The following is a 22,601-nucleotide window of genomic DNA, read 5'->3' on the forward strand; positions in this document are numbered from 1 at the left end:
TACATATATTTTGCAATTCTCGTGCACGTGAGGCGAGCGGTGTGGTCAGCATGTTAGCTTCACTGTACAAACAAATACATATAGGGGAGTGTATTTACATGTACCTTAGACCCCAACTGAATTGAAAATTCACATAAATTAATTTGAAATGGAGATGTGAAACAATTTAGGCCTCCTGTGAGTGGCACAGTGGACACAGTACACTGTAACAAAACATCAACAAATACAGTGGTCAATAATCGACATTCGTTCAAAGTCAACGGGTGTAACCCTTGCTTTACCCAGGCTGTATCACAACCGGTCGTGATTGGGAGTCCCATAGGGCGGCGCACAATTGGCCCAGCGTCGTCTGGGTTTGGCCGGGGTAGGCGTCATTGTAAATAAGAATTTGTTCTTAACTGACTTGCCTATTTAAATAAAACATTAAATAAAAAATAAACATATACAATTACTCTACCGAGCGAAGGCAGACGCCAGCGAACAGATTCAGCACCATGGCCAGTTCCTCTTCTCGCGCCTGCGCCTGTTCTAGAGCTCTGCTGACAGGAAGAGGCCATCGCTCGCGCTTTTCATTGAAGGAGCTGCTTTCACTCATAGGCCGGCCGCCCCCCCCCCCCCCCCGCACATCCGCTGCTTTCACTCATAGGAGCCCCCCTCCCTCCCTCCTTCTCGCACATCCGCGTCTGTGGTGCAGGCGGAGATTGATGTGCTGTGTCTGTGCGCGTGCAGCATCTCAGCTCTCTCTCCATGCATAAGTTGTATTTTCTGGCATCCTTCAGAAAAGGCTCAACAGATTCAGTTTTCTTTCGATTAGAGGATTATATTCAATTCTAAAGCAGATACAGGTTTAAATTCAGTTTAGGTTAGAATCCGAATTCTTATCAAATTCACACATTTTGAGAATAGGAGTTCTGCAAGGCTACATCCTCTGTAAGGCAGCAAAATGTTGGATCCGTCATCCAGCGAGGAGGAATCGGATGGTGGGATGGTGGAGGAGGAACACCATCACAAGGAGGCATCGGCACCCCAGAGCGGAGCCCGCATCTCTCCAAGTCGGACCAGCGAGAGCTCCGGCGGGCTTGCGCCCAGCAGCAGCCGCAGTAGCGCTCGCCCGACCAGCCCGAGCCCTTCAGCTGCCAGCGAGCAGGAGAAGGTGGAGGAGGCGAATTTGCAGAAGGAAGAAGAGGAGCGCAAAAAGAAGTTGCAACTATATGTCTTTGTGATGCGGTGCATTGCATACCCTTTCAATGCAAAACAGCCCACCGATATGGCGAGACGGCAACAGAAGGTAAGCCACCCACCGTGGAAGGGACGTAAATCATCACGTGTAAACGAATAGCCTACTTTTCACATCAATGATTAGCTAGATGCTCTCTTACAGGACCTACAAAAAAGGCCGGATAAAGGCTACATCAATAATAAGCCTATACTATCCCACAAACTCACACTAAATAGCCTACCATCATATCACAGCAATAGCTATACATAGCAAACACCGACCTTCTCCTTCATACACTGTTTACATGAATGTAGAATGTGGCTGAATTCAGCCATGCATAGGCTAATGACAGCTATGATGTGGGTTCGTATTGAACCATCATAGCACTGCAGAGCCATGCAGATGGCTGTTAGATAAAACATTCGTTTCTACATACACAGTCATCAACTGCAGGGCCTTGCACATCATCCAAACCATGCACCGAGCACCGTGTCATTTATACACTTCTATTGCGGAGGGGAATATTTTGAATATAACCGAAATAAATAAGTGTCACTGCAGTTCTAGGCATCACCATAGTCACGTGACTAGTTTTCATTCGAGGTCTTGAGCTGTGTGCTACTCCGGTTGTTGGATGAAATTGTAGCCTTTTTGCGCCATCACTTGCCCAGTTCATTCATTTTCCCAAGGTGACTTATAGTAGCCTAAGCCCTAAAGGTCCGGACAACATTGAAAACATTCGGAAGGCCTGCATATTTTCTGTTCAGCAGAGATAACACAGGCAGCCTATAGCATAGGGCTAATACATTTTTCTTCATAGAAATTTAATTATTTAATCCGTTTCTGTTAATATTTGATTTGGTCACGTGTCCACAATACGTGACCTATCTACTGTTTAGATAGGGCCATTTATGGTTTATTTCTCGCCGTTTGGTGAATACATTCAGCCTTAAATATATACCCCATATTTATTTAAAAAAAAGTATAAACTGTTCCTATACCTTCTAAAAGGGTTACTGTGAATTTGACAGTAGTTTACAGGCAGCTCGGTGGCAAGTACAATTCTGTATTTCATATTACAGTACACCTAATATACTATATATACGGCAAGTAATGACACACAGTACAGTAATGTAAAATTGACTGCACTATACTGTAAAAAAAACCATCAATGCTACTGTAATCGAAATGAATGAATGAATCATTGCATGATTGAATGAAATTCATTGAGGGGAGGGGTTTGTATTTCACAGCATTTTACTGTAATTATAAGGTTGGCTGCTAGGTGAAATGGTACATATTACAGTATATTAATACACATTTATTATTTTATGTCACTTGCACTTCTAGAAGTTGTAATAAAGGCTTCTAAACTGGAAGCAACTACTGGGCATAACAGACCAAAAGGATATGGCAAAAATGTTTAAGGCTTGCTGCCTCTCCAATCGGTACCCTGTACAAGTTGATGGGGACACTATCACGACATATGAGTTAAATTGGTACAGCATTCTTACTCACGGTGCAACAAATATAGCCTCTCATAAGACGCACCTCAAAATATGTTAATGAGACAGAAACGGCAATACCCTGCAACCACTAGTGGTCAAAGTTATTTTTGTTGCTTTTTGTGGTGTGGAATTACAGTACCATTTGAAATGCAGCAATTATTTGCACCACACACAACATTTTCCCACAATGCACCATAATTTATAGCATGCTGCTGTAAAACATTTCAGAGTATTTTACTGTTGATAATACCCCAAATTACTGTATCATTTATTGTTTTCTGTTACGGTGTAAGCTACCGTGTAGGCTAGATATGGCAGATTTTGGGAACATATTGTACTGGTGTCTGTCGGTGGACACTTATCAACGGTCATGAGATGCTGCCCAACCGACGCAACATGTCCACAAGAAAACAGGAAAAATATAGAATGGTTAACGGAATAACGATTTCTTCAATATTACAGTGCATTCGAAAAGTATTCAAACCCCATGACTTTTTATACATTTTGTTACGTTAAAGCCTTATTCTAAAATTGATTCAATCGTTTTTCCCCCCTCACCAATCTACATCAACCCCATAATGACCAAGCAAAAACAGTTTTTTCGAAATGTTTGCAAATTTCTTTTTTTTTTTTTAATCTGAAATATCACATTTACATAAGTATTCAGACCCTTTACTCAGTAATTTGTTGAAGCACCTTTGGCAGCGATTACAGTCTCCAGTCTTCTTGGGTATGACGCTACAAGCTTGGCACACATGTATTTCGGGAGTTTCTCCCATTTCTTTCTGCAGATCCACTTATGCTCTGTCAGGTTGGATTGGGAGCGTTGCTGCACAGCTATTTTCAGGTCCCTCCAGAGATAATCGATAGAGTTCAAGTCTGGGCTTTGGCTGGGCCTCTCAAGGACATTCAGAGACTTGTCCTGAAGCCACTCCTGTGTTGTCTTGGCTGTGTGCTTAGAGTCATTGTCCTGTTGGAAGGTGAACCATCGCACCAGTCTGAGATCCTGAGTGCTCTGGAGCAAGTTTTCATCAAGGATCTCACTGTACTTTGCTCTGTTCATCTTTCCCTCAAACTTGACTAGTTTCCCATTCCCTGCTGCTGAAAAACATCCTCACAGCATGATTCTGCCACCACTATGATACACCATAGGGATGGTGCAAGGTTTCCTCCAGACCTGACGCTTGGCATTCAGGCCAAAGAGTTCAATCTTGGTTTCATCAGACCAGAGAATCTTGTTTCTCATGTTCTGAGAGTCCTTTAGGTGCCCTTTGGCAAACTCCAAGTGTGCCTTCATGTGCTTTTTCTGAAGAGTGGCTTCCATTTACACTCTACCATAAAGGTCTGATTGGTGGAGTGATGCAGAGATGGTTGTCCTTTTGGAAGGTTCTCCCATCTCCACAGAGGAACTCTGGAGCTCTGTCAGAGTGACCATCGGGTTCTTGGTCTAGGAAGAGTCTTGGTGGTTCCAAACTTCTTTAATTTAAGAATGATGGAAGCCACTGTGTTATTGGGGACCTTCAATGCTTCCCCAGATCTGTGCCTCGACAAAATCCTGTCTTGGAGCTCTACGGATAATTCCTTCGAGCTCATGGCTTGGTTTTTGCTTTGACATGCACTGTCAACTGTGGGACCTTATATAGACAGGTGTGTGCCTTTCCAAGTCATGTCCAATCAATTGAATTTACCACAGGTGGACTCCAATCAAGTTGTAGAAACATCTCAAGGATGATTAATGGAAACAGGATGCACATGAGCTCAATTTTGAGTCTCACAGCAAAGGGTCTGAATAATTATGTAAATAAGGTATTTCTGTTTTTAATGTTTTATAAATTTGCAAACATTTCTAAACATCTGTTTTCACTTTGTCATTATGGGCTATTGTGTGTAGATTGATGAGGATACTTTAAAAAAATCTATTTTAGAATAAGGCTGTAACATAACAAAATGTGGAAAAAGTCAAGCGGTCTGAATACTTTCTGAATGCACTGTACATCGCTACATGTAATAATTCCCATTGTAATTAAGATTTTGATGCATTTTGTGGATGAGTGGGTATCTATCAATGGTTCCTATGATCAAAAGCAAAGGTATTGACCCATGGTGATTAGCTAAAATCATATCAGTTTTCATAATGGCGTCCTTTTGTAAGCACTAACGGAGGCTAACTCCACCATGGCTACTAGGCCAAAGCCTGTGGGGAATTTCATAGTTTTCTTGTAGGGTTTTTGGATAAGCGTTGAAAATAAGGTTTGTGGTAAACACAGGTTTAGGAGATCTTAGGGTAACTTTGGGTAACTAGCCCCCTGGGGTAACTGCAATACAAGTCAATGGTACCTAAATGACGCTTTTCCAAATAATGCCCCAAATCCAAAATATAATTATTGCAATTAGCCTGTGGTATTATCATTATATTATCTTATTACCTCTACCGACCTAGTGCACAAACCCACACCAATAGAACTCGCCAGCTTGTAGTCCTGAAAAACAGAAATGAGTTAGGGTTTTCTACCTCTGGTTCGTTAGCCATTCCAGTTTGGGAAATTAATGGGGAAAGAATGGGGTTTTGGGATATACGCCAAAAATAAGACCTGAGGTTAATACAGGCTTAGGATATCTTTTACGTTTTTTTTTCTATGAGATAATATCAGTCAGTTAACATCACCTTTATGAATTATGAAGCCTTTATATGCTTTATGTACTTGTTTTGATTACATAAATGCTTCAAAATATTCACCAAAAGTGAGGTTAGCTGATTAAGATTATCTCACGAAACGTATAGGGTAACTTGGGGTAACCAGCACCCCTTAAGAACAATGTCCAATTGCTAACACAAAAAAACTAGTTTGGTAAAAATGTGGTATACGGATGATGGTCGTGCTTAGGCAAACAAACTACAATTCAGGCTGTAACACAACAAAATGTGGAATAAGTCAAGGAGTATTAATCATTTCTGAACGCACTGTAGGTCTATGTTTCTTATTTTGCCTCAATGTTGCAACAACCCCACTCTATAGCATTTGTGAAATATTGCATTTTCTCCTGTCTTACATTCATTTCACTAGGCTATATTCATCATTTTCCAAAAAGAATATCTACATACCGTACTTCCTGTCATGTCAGAGACATTGCACCACAAGAGGAAAATGTCAATCTTGTTCAGGTCTCATAAATATCTGTCTGTTCTTCAATGAGGCACAGCACACATTCACAATGAGGCACAGCACACATTCACAATGAGGCACAGCACACATTCACAATGAGGCACAGCACACATTCACAATGAGGTACAGCACACATTCACAATGAGGCACAGCACACATTCACAATGAGGCACAGCACACATTCACAATGAGGCACAGCGCACATTCAGGCTACGTCCCAAATGGCACCCTATTCCGTACGCCACTACTTTTGACCAGAGCCCTATGGGGCCTGGTGACAAGTAGTGCACTATGAAGGGAATAGGATGCCATTTGGGACGAAGCCTCAGTTAATTCCTGTTCACTCAATGCAGACAAAAGCTTCTTCATATCTGTGATGACTCATGGGAGTAAGTCAGCACAGCACTGCATTGTACGCAATGATGGGATAAAGTGCATTTAGCATATTTACATATTATTATCTCCTATTAGAGGAGGCTGGTAAACAGGTTGACGTTTATTGGGATGATTCTTGTCCTGGAGGCAGAGCTGAGCAATTTCCACTAGATGGGCCAGCTGCAAAGTCAAAATTGGCAGTATATTGTAAAAATGAATGAAAACAAAAATTAGCTTTTTGCTCTGTCTTAATTTAATGTTAGGGTTATAGGCAGATTGTTAGCAGTGTGGTTAAGGTTAGGGTTAAAATCTGATTTTATGAATTTGTGGCTGTGACAGCTAGTGACTACCCTTCAGAGCTGCTCCCAGTACATGAGACAACCCACTAAATACCAACATGTGGCTGGTGAGGGGTGGACGGCTTATAATAATTGCCGGAATGGAGTCAATGGAATTGAATCACGTCAAACACATGGAAATGTGCTTGCTGTGTTTGATACCATTCCATGAATTCCAATCCATTACTATGAGCCCGTCCCCCAATTCAAAGAGCCACCAGCCACCACTGTCTCCTACTAACCCATCACTACTAGCAACAATGGTGTATATGAATGTATAAACTGTATCTATAGGTATGTCAATCCTATTGAATGTATGTATAGATTAAATGGAGTGTATTATACATAGATTGAATGGAAGCCACATACAGTTATTTGGTATCCTTTACTAGAGATGCTGCCTTTGATAATGGAATGCAAGCAATTCTGAGGCCTGTTGACATGACTAGTTTCCAGCTCAATAGAATACTGTACATTCCCTGTATGCACGAAATGCATTCAGTTGTATATTTTCTACGGGGTCATGAATTGTATACACAAGCAGTGCTTGACTTGGACTGAAATAGGTGCTGGTACTCATTTTAGGTTCCAATACGGTTTACATTTAGGTGCAGGAGCTTCACGATACTTTTTATCTTATATTCTATAAGAGGAAAAGGAGCTCAAGCAGCAGAACATTTGAGGTACCGGTACTCTGCTCCGGTGAGCTCCTGCCAAAGTCGAGCACTGTAGCCAACCATGTCTCTATGATGATATAGAGTAACCAAATCCACTGGACACTGAGCAGAGGGGTTGCGATTGAAATAAAGGTTGAAGTCAGATAGTACTGTAAGTCATTAATGCTAAGTCTCAACTTCTAGATAGGGAACTGATAAGCCAGACAGACACATTTACCAGCTATTACCATATTGCCTACTTACTCTTTGAGCCCCACAGGGGAACCACACAGTGGAACCATGGCTGCATTACAAAATGGCACCGTGCTCCCTATATAGTCCACTACTTTTGACCAGAGCCCTATGGACCCTAGTGCACTATATAGGGATAGGGAATAGACTTCTATTTGGCACGCAGCCTCTGACTCAGTCTACTCAGCACCATGAGTCATAAATGTCACTACCAACTGAGACCATTAGGTAAAAGATGAAATCATTCCTCTGAACTTCACTGATCTATTCTTGTGAGTGAGTTTGGCGTCAGACTTAATAAAATATAGTATTTTCTATGGCTCCAGATTGAAACCTCACTGAAAGCTCACTGATATAAAGGAATTTGAGACAAGAAATACAGTTTATGAGTATTTGTGATTTTCTACAACATGCATTTCTGTAGTAGTAAAGGAGTAATTCTCCAGTACCCCTTGTTTCATATATTTCCTTTTAAAGAAGGAAAAACATTGATCACTGAACAAAGACATATAAAGCTATAATGTTATTTTTTAAAATTGTTATTGTATTCATAATTGTAGTCGTTATCCATTTACACAGGATTAATTCCTCAAAAAAACAAACTGTTGTGTAGTCATTACCCTTTCTCATGAATCCAGACTTACATTTATAATTGTCGTTACATATAATTTCCCTTTGGAAGCCCATTGATAATCAAACCAATGGCTCACCACTTTTCATATTTGCCCGATGGTGGATACAAAAAATAATATACAGCCTATGGCTATTTCCTATAGTTCCACATTAGTCACAGGAATAGGATGAAAGCATTTGGGTAATGAAAGGACTTTGAAAGTCCCCCTGTGTAGCTGCATGGCGGACGAGAGGAGCAGCTAGGCTGCAGCATCATAATCCGTTATTAGGACTTGTGGCTGGCACACTAACAGAACTGTTCACTGGGGCTATCAGTGTGAAAGAGGCCTGGTTACAGACAGACAGACAGACAGACAGACAGAGGAGGCAGCAAAGGCAGATGCAAATGAGCCGGGCTGTTGCTTCTTCAAGTGCAGCGCAGTGACCCTGTGAAAGACACAACATAATGGGGCAATTACTGACTGTCGCTTCCTTTTGAGGCCCGTGAAAGATAATTTATTCAGCCTGAAAGCTCTTATTCTTTCTCTCAGCGAAAGGGAAAGGTGGCATACTGTAAACAGTGCTGCTTTGCTGTCAATGGGTGTTTTGTTATAAACCAAACATGTTTGAGTCAGTGTGTATGCATATACATATAGTATAGACGTATGTGCATTATTCATACGTTACATTATTTCAATGCAGACGTGGGTAGTAACACGCTACAAGTAACACGTTACAAGTACTCAAGTCATTGTTTTTAGTAACTACTCATTTTCTGGTAACTCTGTCGGCTGTACTTGTACTCTATCTAGGGGCACAACTTTGGTTTTAGAAGTAGGGGGAAACAATAATATATATATATATATATATATATATATCCACAGTACCAGTCGAAAGTTTGCGCACACCCACTTATTTCAGGATTTTTCTTTATTTTTACTATTTTCTATATTGTAGAATAATAGTGAAGGTGTTAAAACTATGAAATAACACATATGGAATCATGTAGTAAGCAAAAAAGTGTTAAACAAATCAAAATATAATTTATATTTGAGATTCTTCAAAGTAGCCACGATTAGCCTTGATGACAGCTTTGAACACTCTTGTCATTCTCTCAAACAGCTTCATGTGGTGGTCACCTGGAATGCGTTTCATTTAACAGGTGTGCCTTGTTAAAAGTTAATTTGTGGAATTTCTTTCCTTCTTAATGTGTTTGAGGCAATCAATTGTGTTGTGACAAGGTAGGGTTGGTATACAGAAGTTAGCCCTATTTGGTAAAAGACCAAGTCCATATTATGGCAAAATAGCTCAAATAATTGACGCAGGGCCAATTGTGCACCGCCCTATGGGACTCCCAATCATGGCCAGTTGTAATACAGCCTGGAATCGAACCAGGGTCTGTAGTGACACCTCTAGCATTGAGATGCAGTGCCTTACACCGCTGCACCACTCAGGAACAAAGAGAAACGACAGCCCATCATTACTTTAAGACATGAAGGTCAGTCAATCCGGAAAATTTCAAGAACTTTGAAAGTTTCTTCAAGTGCAGTCGCAAAAAAACATCAAGAGCTATGAAACTGGCTCTCATGAGAACTGCCACAGGAAAGGAATCCTCTGCTGCAGGGGATAAGTTCATTAGACTTACCTGCCTCAGAAATTGCAGCCTAAATAAATGTTTCACAGAGTTCAAGTTACAGACACATCTCAACATCAACTGTTCAGAAGAGACTGCGTGAATCAGGCTTCATGGTCAAATTGCTGCAAAGAAACCACTACTAAAGGACACCAATAAGAATAAGAGACTTAAAGTCCAAGAAAGACGAGCAATGGACATTAGACCGGTGGAAATGCTCTGATGAGTCCAAATGTTGAGGCTTTTGGCCTACCAAACTGCTCGGAGGCAAGTCTGAAGTCTTAGTTAAATCTTTGCGATGCACAATTCAGTCATATGCTATTTGAATTACATTTTGTAAGGCTTTCCCAAAAAACCTTCCCAATTAAATGTTGACTGCAAAGTAGACCTACCTGGCAGAATGATATCCTGATGACTTGTACTGTATCAATTGGATCAGCATTTGTTTTGCAAACTCTGCCATCATATGTACATTGCTGTGCATTGTAGCCTACAGTAGGCTACAGAAACACTGCTAGCCAAACACAATGTCTCTTGCTAGGTGCACAATTGAATTAAAGGGCAGCTACACACGAATGCCATGTTATTTCATGTTTTTCTGTCAAAATAGCCTATTCTGTGAGTTTGTCTCTGAATTACACAGTCTGTCAACAAGTGGTGTTGGTTGTGGTGCTGGCAGGTTTAATTAATAAATGACCATAAGGTATAAAAAATTAGCAAGCACAAGTTCTAACTAGTACTCAAGTTGTTTTCTGACCAGACACTTCTTTATTTTTACTTCAATAGTTTCTTAAATTACATTCTAAGTATCAGTACTTTTACTTAAAGTGGAACTGACAGCGTTTTAACTACTTTGCAGATATGAAACAGACAATCATATCAGTCAAAAATATCAAATACACAGTTAACGCTACAAAACCAACTGTATAAGAGGTTAAAAAAAAAGGTTATATTTGACTCAACATTCCATGACGTACACTAAAGCATTGTTGGCAGAATAGATTGATGAAGTTCAATGCATGATAATTAATCAATACATTTCTTGGTAGTTCAAAAAATGTTGCTATCAGGTTGTAAATCAAAGCTGTCCTGGTACATTGTTTGCTGCCTCCATTCGGGATGCACTGTTTCAGTTTCAATGACTCAATATTTTGGACAAAAACTTATGACTATAACTAAGGCTGGGAATGTTAATATAATCAAACTAGCAAGGGCAATGATCACAAATCAGTCATAACGTGGCTAATATTCTAGCATAGCTATTTATGTAGCAAGCTAAAACACAGAGCCTAACGTTATCTCGATAGCTCGCTAGCTTTTAGCAGGACGTCATGTCATTGGAGGAGTGGGTGAGTGACTGACTTTTTCCCCTCATATCGTTTTTTTGGTGGCTACACAGCTAGAGATGCACGTGTCATTTGCTTAGCTAGCAAGAAATGCGAATCGCTTCGCTAACTATGTTGAACGACTGTTATTCAGTTAGCATATCTCTTGCGTTTGCAAATTCACTCTGTCTAGCTATATACTCCGATTTCAGAGCACTCGTCTGAGTGTGCCAGAGCGCAGAATAACTGATGAATTTACGAATGCGCAAGACCCACTGAATATGACCAGTGTCAGTAAACGTAGGCAAAAAAAGGTAGTTAGTCACGAACACTCTATATAACATGTAAACAGCCTAACCAGCTCTGCTAGGGCGAGTAAAATAGTCAGTGAGGTGTTCTCTCATTTGTGTCTGGAAGTAACTAGCTAGCAAGCTAGCTAACTTTAGCCAGTTAGCTTGGGTGCTTGGTTGGGACAAAGCATGCATTAGCAGGCAAGCTGCAAAAGTACGAGCAGGCTGTTCCCCATCGTTAATCAGTGCGATTTTGACAGCCAACTAGCTGAAAAAGTTTGAGAGGGTTTATCTAATGTTCCTTCGTTAGATTTTAGCTAATCTTGCTCTGGTTAGCATTAGTTGTTGATCTTGTTGTTGTTGATGTGTATTTATGATGTGCATATAGGGAAAGTTAGCCTACCATTTTTTGATTGTTTGAGATAAGACTGTAAAGTTCCCAAATGTAAGAGGGCTCCTGTGGTATTAACATATTTGCAGAAATCCATTCTAGTGTATTTTGCCGAATGCTTTCTAATTATCTAAAGTCACGCTGTTGCAACTGCCTGTAAACACCAAGTCCAGTTCAAAGTGAATGATGGCAGGCCCTTGTGGCAAACAGCTTGTTTGCATATAGGGCTACTGTGATTGGCTATGGCGCACCGGTCTGTGTAGACTACGGTTGTGGAGGAGACAGATGTTTTTATTTGCTTTTATTTACTGCAGTACTTGTCGCACGACCGCTTTCCCACTCCATATTGATATAGAATTTTCACAAATGCCTTAGTATACGTAATTCACAAACATTCTAAGAATTTATGAAAATGTGAAAATGACCATATCTAAGTGCTCGCTTGTCAGAAAATGTAAAAAAAAAAAAGTGTCATTCTTCCTGGGGGTGTATATGAACAGATTTTAATAAAATTCATGATCCTAAAATGCTGTCAGTTCCACTTTAAGTACATATTTTCAGTACTTTACCCACCTGTTGTGACAATGCCTCTGTGGCTGGACTTTCTACTAGAGTTTGTTTAGGTATTAAGGATGTCAGTGGATTACTCACACCAAATTCTTCCTTAGTATGTGTAGGGGGAAGGGGGGTGCAATGCTCAGTGCAGGGTCCCTCCCTTCATCCATCCATCTGAGAAACACCAATTCCCTGCAGTTGAGACTTTACTCAAACCGCCATCAACCCATCTGCTTTTGAGTCGCTGACTCTCCACAGTAGACTGTCATGAGATGAGCTAACCCCCAAATTCCTGGGTCCAGTGCCCCACCGCTGCTCCTCTGCTACTCCTCTGCTGCCTGGGAACAGGGAACAACAGCAGGGGAGCTATGCAGCGCAAGCCTGATGATTTCATTGTGAACCAGATTGGGATGCAAATCAGTGGCGCATTGAGAGATTGATTAAATTAGCATTCTTGGAATATAGTAAAGCCTCTATTCACTTTGCTCATCCGATCCTCCACATGCCGATTGGTCCTCACGGGTCTTTTAATGATGCTGGTGAAGATGAAGATGTGCCAAATATCTTTTTCTGGAAATAGTATGGAAATTAGCATGGCTTGTGTTTGTGTGTGTTTTCTTTTGACCTTGGAAGTTATTGTGGGACAGAATGTGCATGTCTATATATACAAAAGGGTCCAAAATTATTGACATCCTTGATAAAGATGAGCAAAAATTACTGTATAAAATAAATAATTCAAATACTGAGCTACATGTAACTGCCAAAATAAAGGAAACACCAACATAAAGTGTCTTAATAAGGCGTTGGGCCACCACGAGCCAGAACAGCTTCAATGCACCTTGGCATTGATTCTACAAGTGTCTGGAACTCTATTGGAGAGATAAGACACCATTCTTCCATGAAAAATTCCATAATTTGGTGTTTTGTTGATGGTGGTGGAGAACGCTGTCTCAGGCACCCGCTCCAGAATCTCTCATAAGTTTTCGATTGGGTTGAGATCTGGTGACTGAGACGGCAATAGGCATATGGTTTACAAAAACCTGTCTGCCTCTGCTAGGAGGCTGACACTTGGCCGCAAATGGATCTTCCAGCAAGACAATAACCACAAGCACACATCCAAATCCACAAAGCAATGACTAATTGGCCAGAAAATCCCAAAAAATTCAATGGCCATCTCAGTCTTCGGACTTGAAACCCATTGAAAACCTGTGGTTTCAATTGAAGAGGGCAGTCCATAAGCGCAGATAAAGGACATCAAGGATCTGGAGAGATTCTGTATGGATGAATGGTCTAAGATCCCTCCCACTGTGTTCTTCAATATCATAAAACATTTTGTTAAATATTGTTGAACAAAATCTCTATCTCTGAGGAATTGTGTTGGTATAAAATAATACAATCTCCCCCCCAAAAATGTGCATACGATAAAGCTCAGTATTTGAATAATATATTAATGTAGCCTAGTAGGTTAGAGGGTTGGGCCAGTAACCGAAAGGTTGCTAGATCGAATCCCTGAGCTGACAAGGTAAAAATCTGTCGTTCTGCCCCTGAACAAGGCAGTTAACCCACTGTTCCTAGGCCGTAATTGTAAATAAGAATTTGTTCTTAATTGACTTGCCTAGTTAAATAAAAAATGTTGCTCATCTTTATCAAGGGTGTCAAGAATTTCGGACCCCGCTGTTTGTCTAAGTGTTTGAAGTGAAGATGAGATGGAAAGAAGCTGAATAAAGACTGCTCTCTAATTGTCATTTCTAATACTACCAGTGACGTGGTGCATTATATCGGACACAGATCAAGAGAGTGGGCTACAAAGATCATACGGATTGACGGAAAAAGGGAGGGTAATGGTCAGACTCTGTTCAATGGAATGAGGGCTGGCTGCCGTTTGATCGATCAACGCGGACAGAGACGGAAGAGAGACCACTAATTGGCAAGAAATCTCAAAGAAAGAGAAGGGAAAGAGATGTAGCGAAGAAACTGTTTCAAGTGGGTCAAAAGAGTGTAGGGAATAGGGTGCCATTTGGGACACAGGTGTTCAGTGAGGAGAGACTCTGATGGAAGGTTAGGATTTGGAGCATTAATGCTGTATTAATATAACAAGTTAAGTGAAGTGGATCGGCCCAGCTCATTAGCCACATGAAAGCCAGGGTCAGATCTGGGCGATATATACAAGTAGGGATAATGAAGGGAATAGATGGCGGTCGGTAGAGCAGTATGGTTTAAAATAGCCATGCAGGGCTGCATTTTATTCCAATAACATGTTCCCTCCCTCCATCTCCCCTCAATCACTCCCATAATGTGAGCTTGTACACTGTCCCTCATGGATTTAAAGTAATTTCCACTTATTCGTAAATGTAAATATTGTATTTTTTGCCACTTATGTTTTAACTTGTTTGTTTTACTGCTTATTTATCAATTCAATATCCATGTATTTCAGTGTATATGACTGACATGTGGATACTATTAAACTGGGACTGGTTACAGGAATATGGTGGAAAAGCTCTCCAACCATCCTTGCACCAATGTAATGCTTTTAAATGCATGAGGGTGAGTGAATGAGTGCACACTTCTGGAGAAAGGTAGATAATCAGAACACAGCCAGTGTCTGGAACAGTATTAGCCTCCACCTAAAGATTAATCTGTTACTAGTGCTGTTACTAGTTACTAGTGCTGTTACTAGTGCTGTTACTGTTACTAGTTACTAGTGCTGAGCGATTAGTGTTTTTTTTTAAATTTTATAATCAAAGATTTCCATTTTGGTTTCGATCATGTTTTAAAACATTAAATGCATTATGAAATAATTACATTAAAATGATATTAGAGCTTCCCTCAGCCACCACCTGCCTTTTCCCTGATGCTGACAGTGGGTTGAACGCTTTAACAACACAGAATAAATCAATTAATAAGAGCCCCATATGATGGTAGAGAATGCCTAGTACTGTGTATCACTTATTAACCATCATTTATTAACATTACTTCACTGTAATAAAATGTTTCAGTTGTGTATATTCCTTCATTTTTATTTGATGACTTTATTATTTTTCTTTCCTTAGTCATTAGCTATTCTTCTTAGGCAGTAGCAGCCAGCCAGACAACCATTTAATGAAGGGGGATTCAACCGGGGCTCCGCGGCCCCCTAGGAGGCATTGAAGTTACTGCAGGAGGTTTTAGGAATTGTTTAATTTATATTTTTGTTCAGTGTGTGTGTGTGGTGTGTGTGTATATATGTATGTATGTATGTGTGTGTGTGTGTGTGTGTGTGTGTGTGTGTGTGTGTGTGTGTGTGTGTGTGTGTGTGTGTGTGTGTGTATATATATATATATATATATATATATATATATATATATATATATACACACATACATACATATATACACACACACACACACTGAACAAAAATATAAATAAAACAATTCCTAAAATTTTACTGAGCTAATCAATTGAAATAAATTAATTAGGCCCTAATCTATGGATTTCAGATGACTGGGACATTCAGGGATTTGTTTCCGAAGCCACTCCTGCGTTGTCTTGGCTGTGCGCTTAGGGTTGTTGTCCTGTTGGAAGTCAAACCTTTGCCCCAGTCTGAGGTCCTGAGCGCTCTGGAGCAGATTTTCATCAAGGATCTCTCTGTACTCCGCTCATCTTTGCCTCGATTATGACTAGTCTCCAAGTCCCTGCCGCTGAAAAACATCCCCACAGCATAATGCGGCCACCACCATGCTTTACCGTGAGGGATGGTGCCAGGTTTCCTCCAGACGTGACGCTTGGCATTCAGGCCAAATAGTTCAATCTTGGGTTCATCAGACCAGAGAATCTTGTTTCTCATGGTCTGTCTTTAGGTGCCTTTTGGAAAACACCAAGCGGGCTGTCATGTGCCTTTTACTGAGGAGTGGCTTCCGTCTGGCCACTCTACCATAAAGGCCTGATTGGTGGAGTGCTGCAGAGATGGTTGTCCTTCTGGAAGGTTTCCCCATCTCCACAGAGGAACTCTAGAGCTCTGTCATAGTGACCAACCGCTTCTTGGTCACATCCCTGACCAAGGCCCTTCTCCCCCGATTGCTCATTTTAGCCAGGCGGCCAGCTCTAGGAAGAGTCTTGGTGGTTCCAAACTTCTTCCATTTAAGAATGATGGAGGCCACTGTGTTCTTAGGGACCTTCAATGCTGCAGAAATGTTTTGGTACCCTGCCGCAGATCTGTGCCTCAACACAATCATGCCTCAGAGCTTTACGGAAAATGCCTTTGGTCTCATGGCTTGACTTTTTGTCTCTGACATGCACTGTCAACTGTGGGACCTTATATAGACAGGCGTGTGCCTTTCCAAATCATGTCCAATCAATTGAATTTACCACAGGTGGACTCCAATCAAGTTGTAGAAACATCTCTAGGATGATCAATGGAAACAGGAAGCACCTAAGCTCAATACCGAGTCTCATAGCAAAGGGTGTGAATACTTATGTAAATGAGGTATCTCTTTTTTATATTTTATACATTTGCCCAAAAAATTGAAAAAACTGTTTCCCTTTGTCATTATGGGGTATTGTGTGTAGATTGCTGACGATTTTTAAAAATAATTTAATACATCTTTGAATTAGGCTGTAAACTAACAAAATGTGAAAAAAGGGAAGGGGTCTGAATACTTTCCGACGTATTCAGACCTGGTATGCAGGATGAATTGAAGAATAAGGGATAATCATTCCATGATTAACAAACATATGAGCATGTCTATGTTTTGCCATGTTCAACCGTGTTTTGACAGCTATTTAGCTGAAAACAAAAACAGGCAATGTGAAAAGAAAAGAGCTAATGTACAGGAAGGGTAATGTTTTGAAAGATGAAGATATTGACACAAAGTGTGAGTGTTTATGTTTGGGTTGTAGAGGTTGGTGTGTGTGTGTGTGTGTGTGTGTGTGTGTGTGTGTGTGTGTGTGTGTGTGTGCGTGTGTGTGGTTTTATTTATTTATTTTTATTGTGTGCGAACAAACATTCTGGCATGCACTTTAGGCCTCTTTTTGCAATTACTGTGTGTGTTCCTAGTGTGTGAGTGTTTGTGTGTGTCTATGTTTATGTTTATATTAGCAGTGACGTGCCCTGATTCCCCTGCTCCTGCTGCTCTGAGCTGTTTAGGCCTAAATCAGGCAGGCATTATTCAAAGTGTACAGTACTGTAACTCATTAATTACTAGTAAACCTATGTTCACTTTATGTGGCCCCAGGGAGCCCATTAAAGCCTGTACAGTACTTCGTCCTTCGCCCTAACGGACAGCTCAATTAGTACTGAGATTAATGTGATCCACCCACGCCTACGGGATGTGTTCACCCCTAGAATAGAGGCCTTAGAGTGGCTCTAGAAAGCACATATAAAACACAACACAAGACCTCCTACAGATGTAGGATCATATTTTGAACACCCTGTTGCAGGAGAACTTTCCTGCAATGCAGGACATTTAAAACATGTTGTGTATTTGAGGTTTAATAAGGCTTCTGAAGTTTGTAATTTCCACTTAGAAATTTCAGACTTGATTTTCTCTTATGAAAAAATGCATCAACTACTATAAAAATATCCATTAATTATAATCCACATAACAATTCACATTTCCTGCAGGATTATTTTCCGGCTGTAGCAAACTGGCTCAAATTAAGATCCTACATCTGTAGGCTGTCCTGTTGGAGAATATAGCTATGCTTTTACTGAGCTAGTGTGACAGACTCATGCCTACCACAAGACTGTTTTAGTCCACTGAGCTAAAGCTTAGGCTGTGGTGTTAGTGAGCTAGGAGAGCCATTAAATGATAGCGGTTGATTTGAAGTCCCAATCGGAGTGTCCTCCCATGCATGGCTTGACAGATACAGTATCTCCAGTGCCGTTCATTTGCTTGTTATTTTCTCAGACGAGGTCTAAGGCTCACTGGAGCAATGGGATGAAACCCAGAGAGGAGAAATGGATTGAAGGAGAAAAGAGGGATGAGAAAAAAAAGAGATGCGAAACGGATTGAAGTAGGAGAGGGATGAGACAGAGTGGTGAGACAGAGAACAGAATCAGAGGAGTGATAGTGAATGGTCTTGCCCCAGTGGAGAAGACAGAGGGACAGGGGCATGAGCTATAGCTGGATCATTAACATCCTCAGTTGTACCCACCCACCCCTAGATCACATCCACTCCTCTCTTTCCCTCCTTCCTCTCCATCCTTTACTTCTAGCACACATACACTCCTGCCCCTCTTCCCCATCTCCCCTCCTCCCCTACTATGACACGTACACTCCTGTCCTTCCCCTCACCTTCTCCCATTCTCAACAACAACACCAGTGTAGAGCAGCAGCTAAGGCCTTCCAGGGCCTGTGTGTGTGTTGTGTGTGAACGTGCGTGTGAGTGAGGTACAGGTCACTCCCTCAACACCCTCAAATATCCCCCCCTCCGCTTTCTCCCCTCATCCACAACCTGTTTTAAGCAGAGCCTTTTCCCAGTTCACTCACTCAGGAAAGAGGAAGCCGCCTCCTCAAGGTCTCCTGCTCCGATCGCTGTCCTGATATCTGTGGCACCGCACCTACTGCAGAAGACGCCTCGTTAATTTTGCTGTGTATCTGTGGCGGGTATAGCTTAGCTTCTGTCTGTCCTCTGTTTACGTTCACTCAAACCCTGTAATATTTATCTTATTTGTATAGCTGATCCAAGCAGGTGCATGTTACGGCGTGTCTTTGTTCTTGGCCTTTCCAGTGGAAACTTGATCTGCCTCCCGTTGTTGAAGACTCAAACCGGCCTGCGTTTCGCTCAAACCTCATTTGATATCAAACAGGACCCATAGTTCTACATCAAAATGGATTCATATTGGAGGCAGATGATACGCCCACCCACACACACGCGCTCACACACAGCGAGAGAAAGACAGAGATGGAGACAAAGAAAAAAGAAACAGAGATATATAGAGAGGGTGGCCCTGGGATCTGTTTCTTAGATCCTTGATGTAGGAAGTGCACAATCAGAAGAGTGAGTTTGTGCCAAACATGCTCATGCACAGTCAGCTCCAGCTAGCTCAATGCTCTGTAGCTACGGTACGGCAGCAGCATGCCAATGGGCTTTTTAATCACATTACATCAGCCCCCTACTTCTCCCTGCTTCTCCCTGAGCCTCACATATCATCCGCCCTGATGCCGCCCTCTTCCCATTCACTCTCTCAAGATCCAACTAACATGGCATGTTGCAGCTAAAATTCATTACATGCAACTAGGTTAGAGCCAATATGGATGTTGTTGAGTTTACAATATCTTATGTATCTATTCTGATGAATCTGTGAACTAGCACAGTGGTCTGAGAGAGAGAGAGAGAGAGAGAGAGAGAGAGAGAGAGAGCCCAGAGAAGGAACCAGCCCTGATGAGCAGCAGCTTTGTGGGCGCTCTGAGCTGTGAATCTGGGCTGAGTAATGGGGACGGAGGGAGGGGAGGATAGAAGAGGGAGGAAATGAGAGGGGAGAGCTGTACGTGGTGTTCCTCTCCATGGAGCAGTCTTAGAGAGCCTCAGAGCTCACGAGATCCTGATATGGGCCAGATGGAGCGATAGGGTTGTGTTGTGGGCCAGAGCCTGGGGAATAAGTTGTGGGCCGAAGTCTGCCTTAGGGATAGGTTATAGGTTGTGAACGGTGCAGCTTGCCCATTTCCCTCATGTGTTGTGTTGTTTACTGAGCCTGTATCAGACACAGATGGTGCTGCAAACAGTACCTGACTCAGACAAGGACTGGATACGTGTGTGTGTGTGTGTGTGTGTGTGCATGCTTGTGAGTTTGTGTGTGTGTGACAGTGTTAATTGTGGCAGGTATTTTCTATTTATATTTAGTCTTAGTTTTAGGTTTAGTTTTAGTCTTAAAAAAACCTTTATTCTTAGTCACATTTTAGTCATTTCATCCTTCGTTAGTTTTAGCTATTATTAGTCGACTAAAACTGGACAATTTTAGTCTAGTTTTAGTCACAATCATTTTAGTCACATATAGTCAGTGCTTCCATTATGTGCATATTCAGATAATTTTGTCCAACTAGGCCTACTATCCCTTGTATACAGTACCTTAGCTGGCAACAGTCCTATTGACGCAGGTTGTAACCAATGCCAGCCATAATTAACCATTACCATACCCCTGCCTTGTCTACAATGATTTACAAAAGAATCTGAGCCCTAAACCAACAAGGCAGTTTTAAGGAAATATAGTTAATAAATATTTACTAAATAAGCTAATAAGTTAAAACAAAATGCAAAAAGTCCAGGTGGCCATTTTATTAATTGTTGAACAGTCTACTGGCTTGAGGGTAGAAGCTGTTAACGACCCTTTTGGACCCAGACTTGCCGCTCCGGTATAAACTTGCTGGTATAAACTTGCAGTTTGCAGCAAGTTTATACCACTCCGGTATAAAACTTGCAGTAGTAGAGAGAATAGTCTATGACTTGGGTGACTGGAGTCTTTGACAATTTTTTGGGCCTTCCTCTGACACCACCTAGTATATAGGTCCTGGATGGCAGGAAGCTTGGGGCCCCAGTGATGTACTGGGCCGTACGCACTACCCTCTATAGTGCCTTACGGTCAGATGCCGAGCAGTTGCCATACCAAGTGGTGATACAACCGGTCAGGATGCTTTCGATGGTGCAGCTGTAGAACTTTTTGAGTATCTGGGGACCCATGACAAATCTTTTCAGTCTCCTGAGGGGGAAAAGGCATTGTCGTGCCCTCTTCACGACTGTCTTGGTGTGTTTGGACCATGATATTTTGTTAGTAATGCGGACACCAAGGAACTTGAAACTCTCAACCTGCTCCACTACAGCCCCGTCTATGTGAATGGGGGTGTTTGGGCCGCCTATTCCTGTAATCCACAATCAGCTCCTTTGTCTTGCTTACGTTGAGGGAGAGGTTGTTGTCTTGGCATCACACTGCCAGGTCTCTGACCTCCTCCCTATGTGCTTTCTCATCGTTGTCGGTGATCAGGCCTGCCACTGTTGTGTCATCAGCAAATGTAATAATGGTGTTGGAGTCGTGCTTGGCCATGCAGTCATGGGTGAACAAGGAGTACAGGAGGGGACTAAGCACGCACCCCTGAGGGGCCCCCGTGAGAGGATCAGCGTGGCAGATGTGTTGTTGCCTACCCTTACCACCTGGGGGCAGCCTGTCAGGAAGTCCAGGATCCAGTTACAGAGGGAGGTGTTTAGTTCCAGGGTCCTTAGCTTAGTGATGAGCTTTGTGGGCACTATGGTGTTGAACGCTGAGCTGTAGTCAATGAACAACATTCTCACATAAGTGTTCCTTTTGTCCAGGTGGGAAAGGGCAGTGTGGAGTGTAATTGAGATTGCATCATCTGTGGATGTGTTGGGGCCGTATGGGAATTGGAGTGGGTCTAGGGTTTCCGGGATGATGGTGTTGATGTGAGCCATGACCAGCCTTTCAAAGCACTTCATGGCTACCGATGTGATTGATACGGGTCGGAAGTCATTTAGGCAGGTTACATTCACTTATTTTGGCACAGGTACTATGGTGGTCTGCTTGAAACATGTAGGTATTTTTCATCATTAGTTTTTACAATTTGACCAGAGCAAAAATGGCCTACAGATGTAGGATCTTAATTTGATCACTCTTTTGTTGCTGAGAATGCAAAGGTGTAGTTTATTCAAGATTTAAAAGACTTCTAAAGTTTGCAATTACCACTTTAAAATGTCAGACTTGATTTGCCCTAACAAAAAGTGTCAACACCTACTACAAATGGCCATTAATTTTAAAACACATAATAATTCACATTTCCTATTGCTGCAGGATTATTTGTATGCTGTAGCAAACTGGCTCAAATTAAGTCTGTATATGAAAGCAAAGATTAACAAATACATTATTGTATCTAATTGAAGTAAGTTACAGGTAAAGTCCTGGCACATCAGTTCAAAAGAGACGAGTGAATGAAATGGCCTCCCAGGAGCTGTGTTGGAGAGCCTGCTTAGCTCAAGCAGCCCACGCAACAGAAATATTTATCGGCCAATGAGAGGATTGCATTAAATATTCTGCATGCAAGGCATGCATACTTATGATTGGACAAAACAGATGAAAAGAAGCTTCATGCCCATTTTTTTCAGAGCCTTTCGTCTCGTTAAAGTCATTATTTTATCGTCACACAAAATAGGTTGTTGAGAAATATTTTTCGTCATCGTTATTGTTGAGAAAATGAACACTGGTGTGTGCGCCTTGTTTGCTGTTTACTCAGATGTGAGCTGGTGGAGTCATCTGTTATCCCTGGTCAATATTGTGGAAACGGCCTTCACCATGCACAATA

General features: G+C 41.6%; 1 protein-coding gene across 12 annotated transcripts in view; it reads left to right on the forward strand.

Annotated features, from left to right (window-relative positions):
• The first annotated feature begins 683 nt into the window (after positions 1-683).
• The window catches only part of LOC106565329 (calcium-dependent secretion activator 1), a 159,228-nt gene continuing 137,310 nt past the window's right edge, over positions 684-22,601 (forward strand). For all 12 annotated transcript variants that reach the window (XM_014132305.2, XM_014132306.2, XM_014132309.2 and 9 more), the window contains exon 1: positions 684-1,288. In XM_014132305.2, coding sequence (XP_013987780.1) covers positions 944-1,288 — 345 coding nt within the window. In that variant the 5' untranslated portion in view covers positions 684-943. The remainder of the gene's footprint in view (positions 1,289-22,601) is intronic.

The sequence above is a fragment of the Salmo salar genome, chromosome ssa12 (genome assembly GCF_905237065.1).
Source record: "Salmo salar chromosome ssa12, Ssal_v3.1, whole genome shotgun sequence".
NCBI lineage: Eukaryota > Metazoa > Chordata > Actinopteri > Salmoniformes > Salmonidae > Salmo > Salmo salar.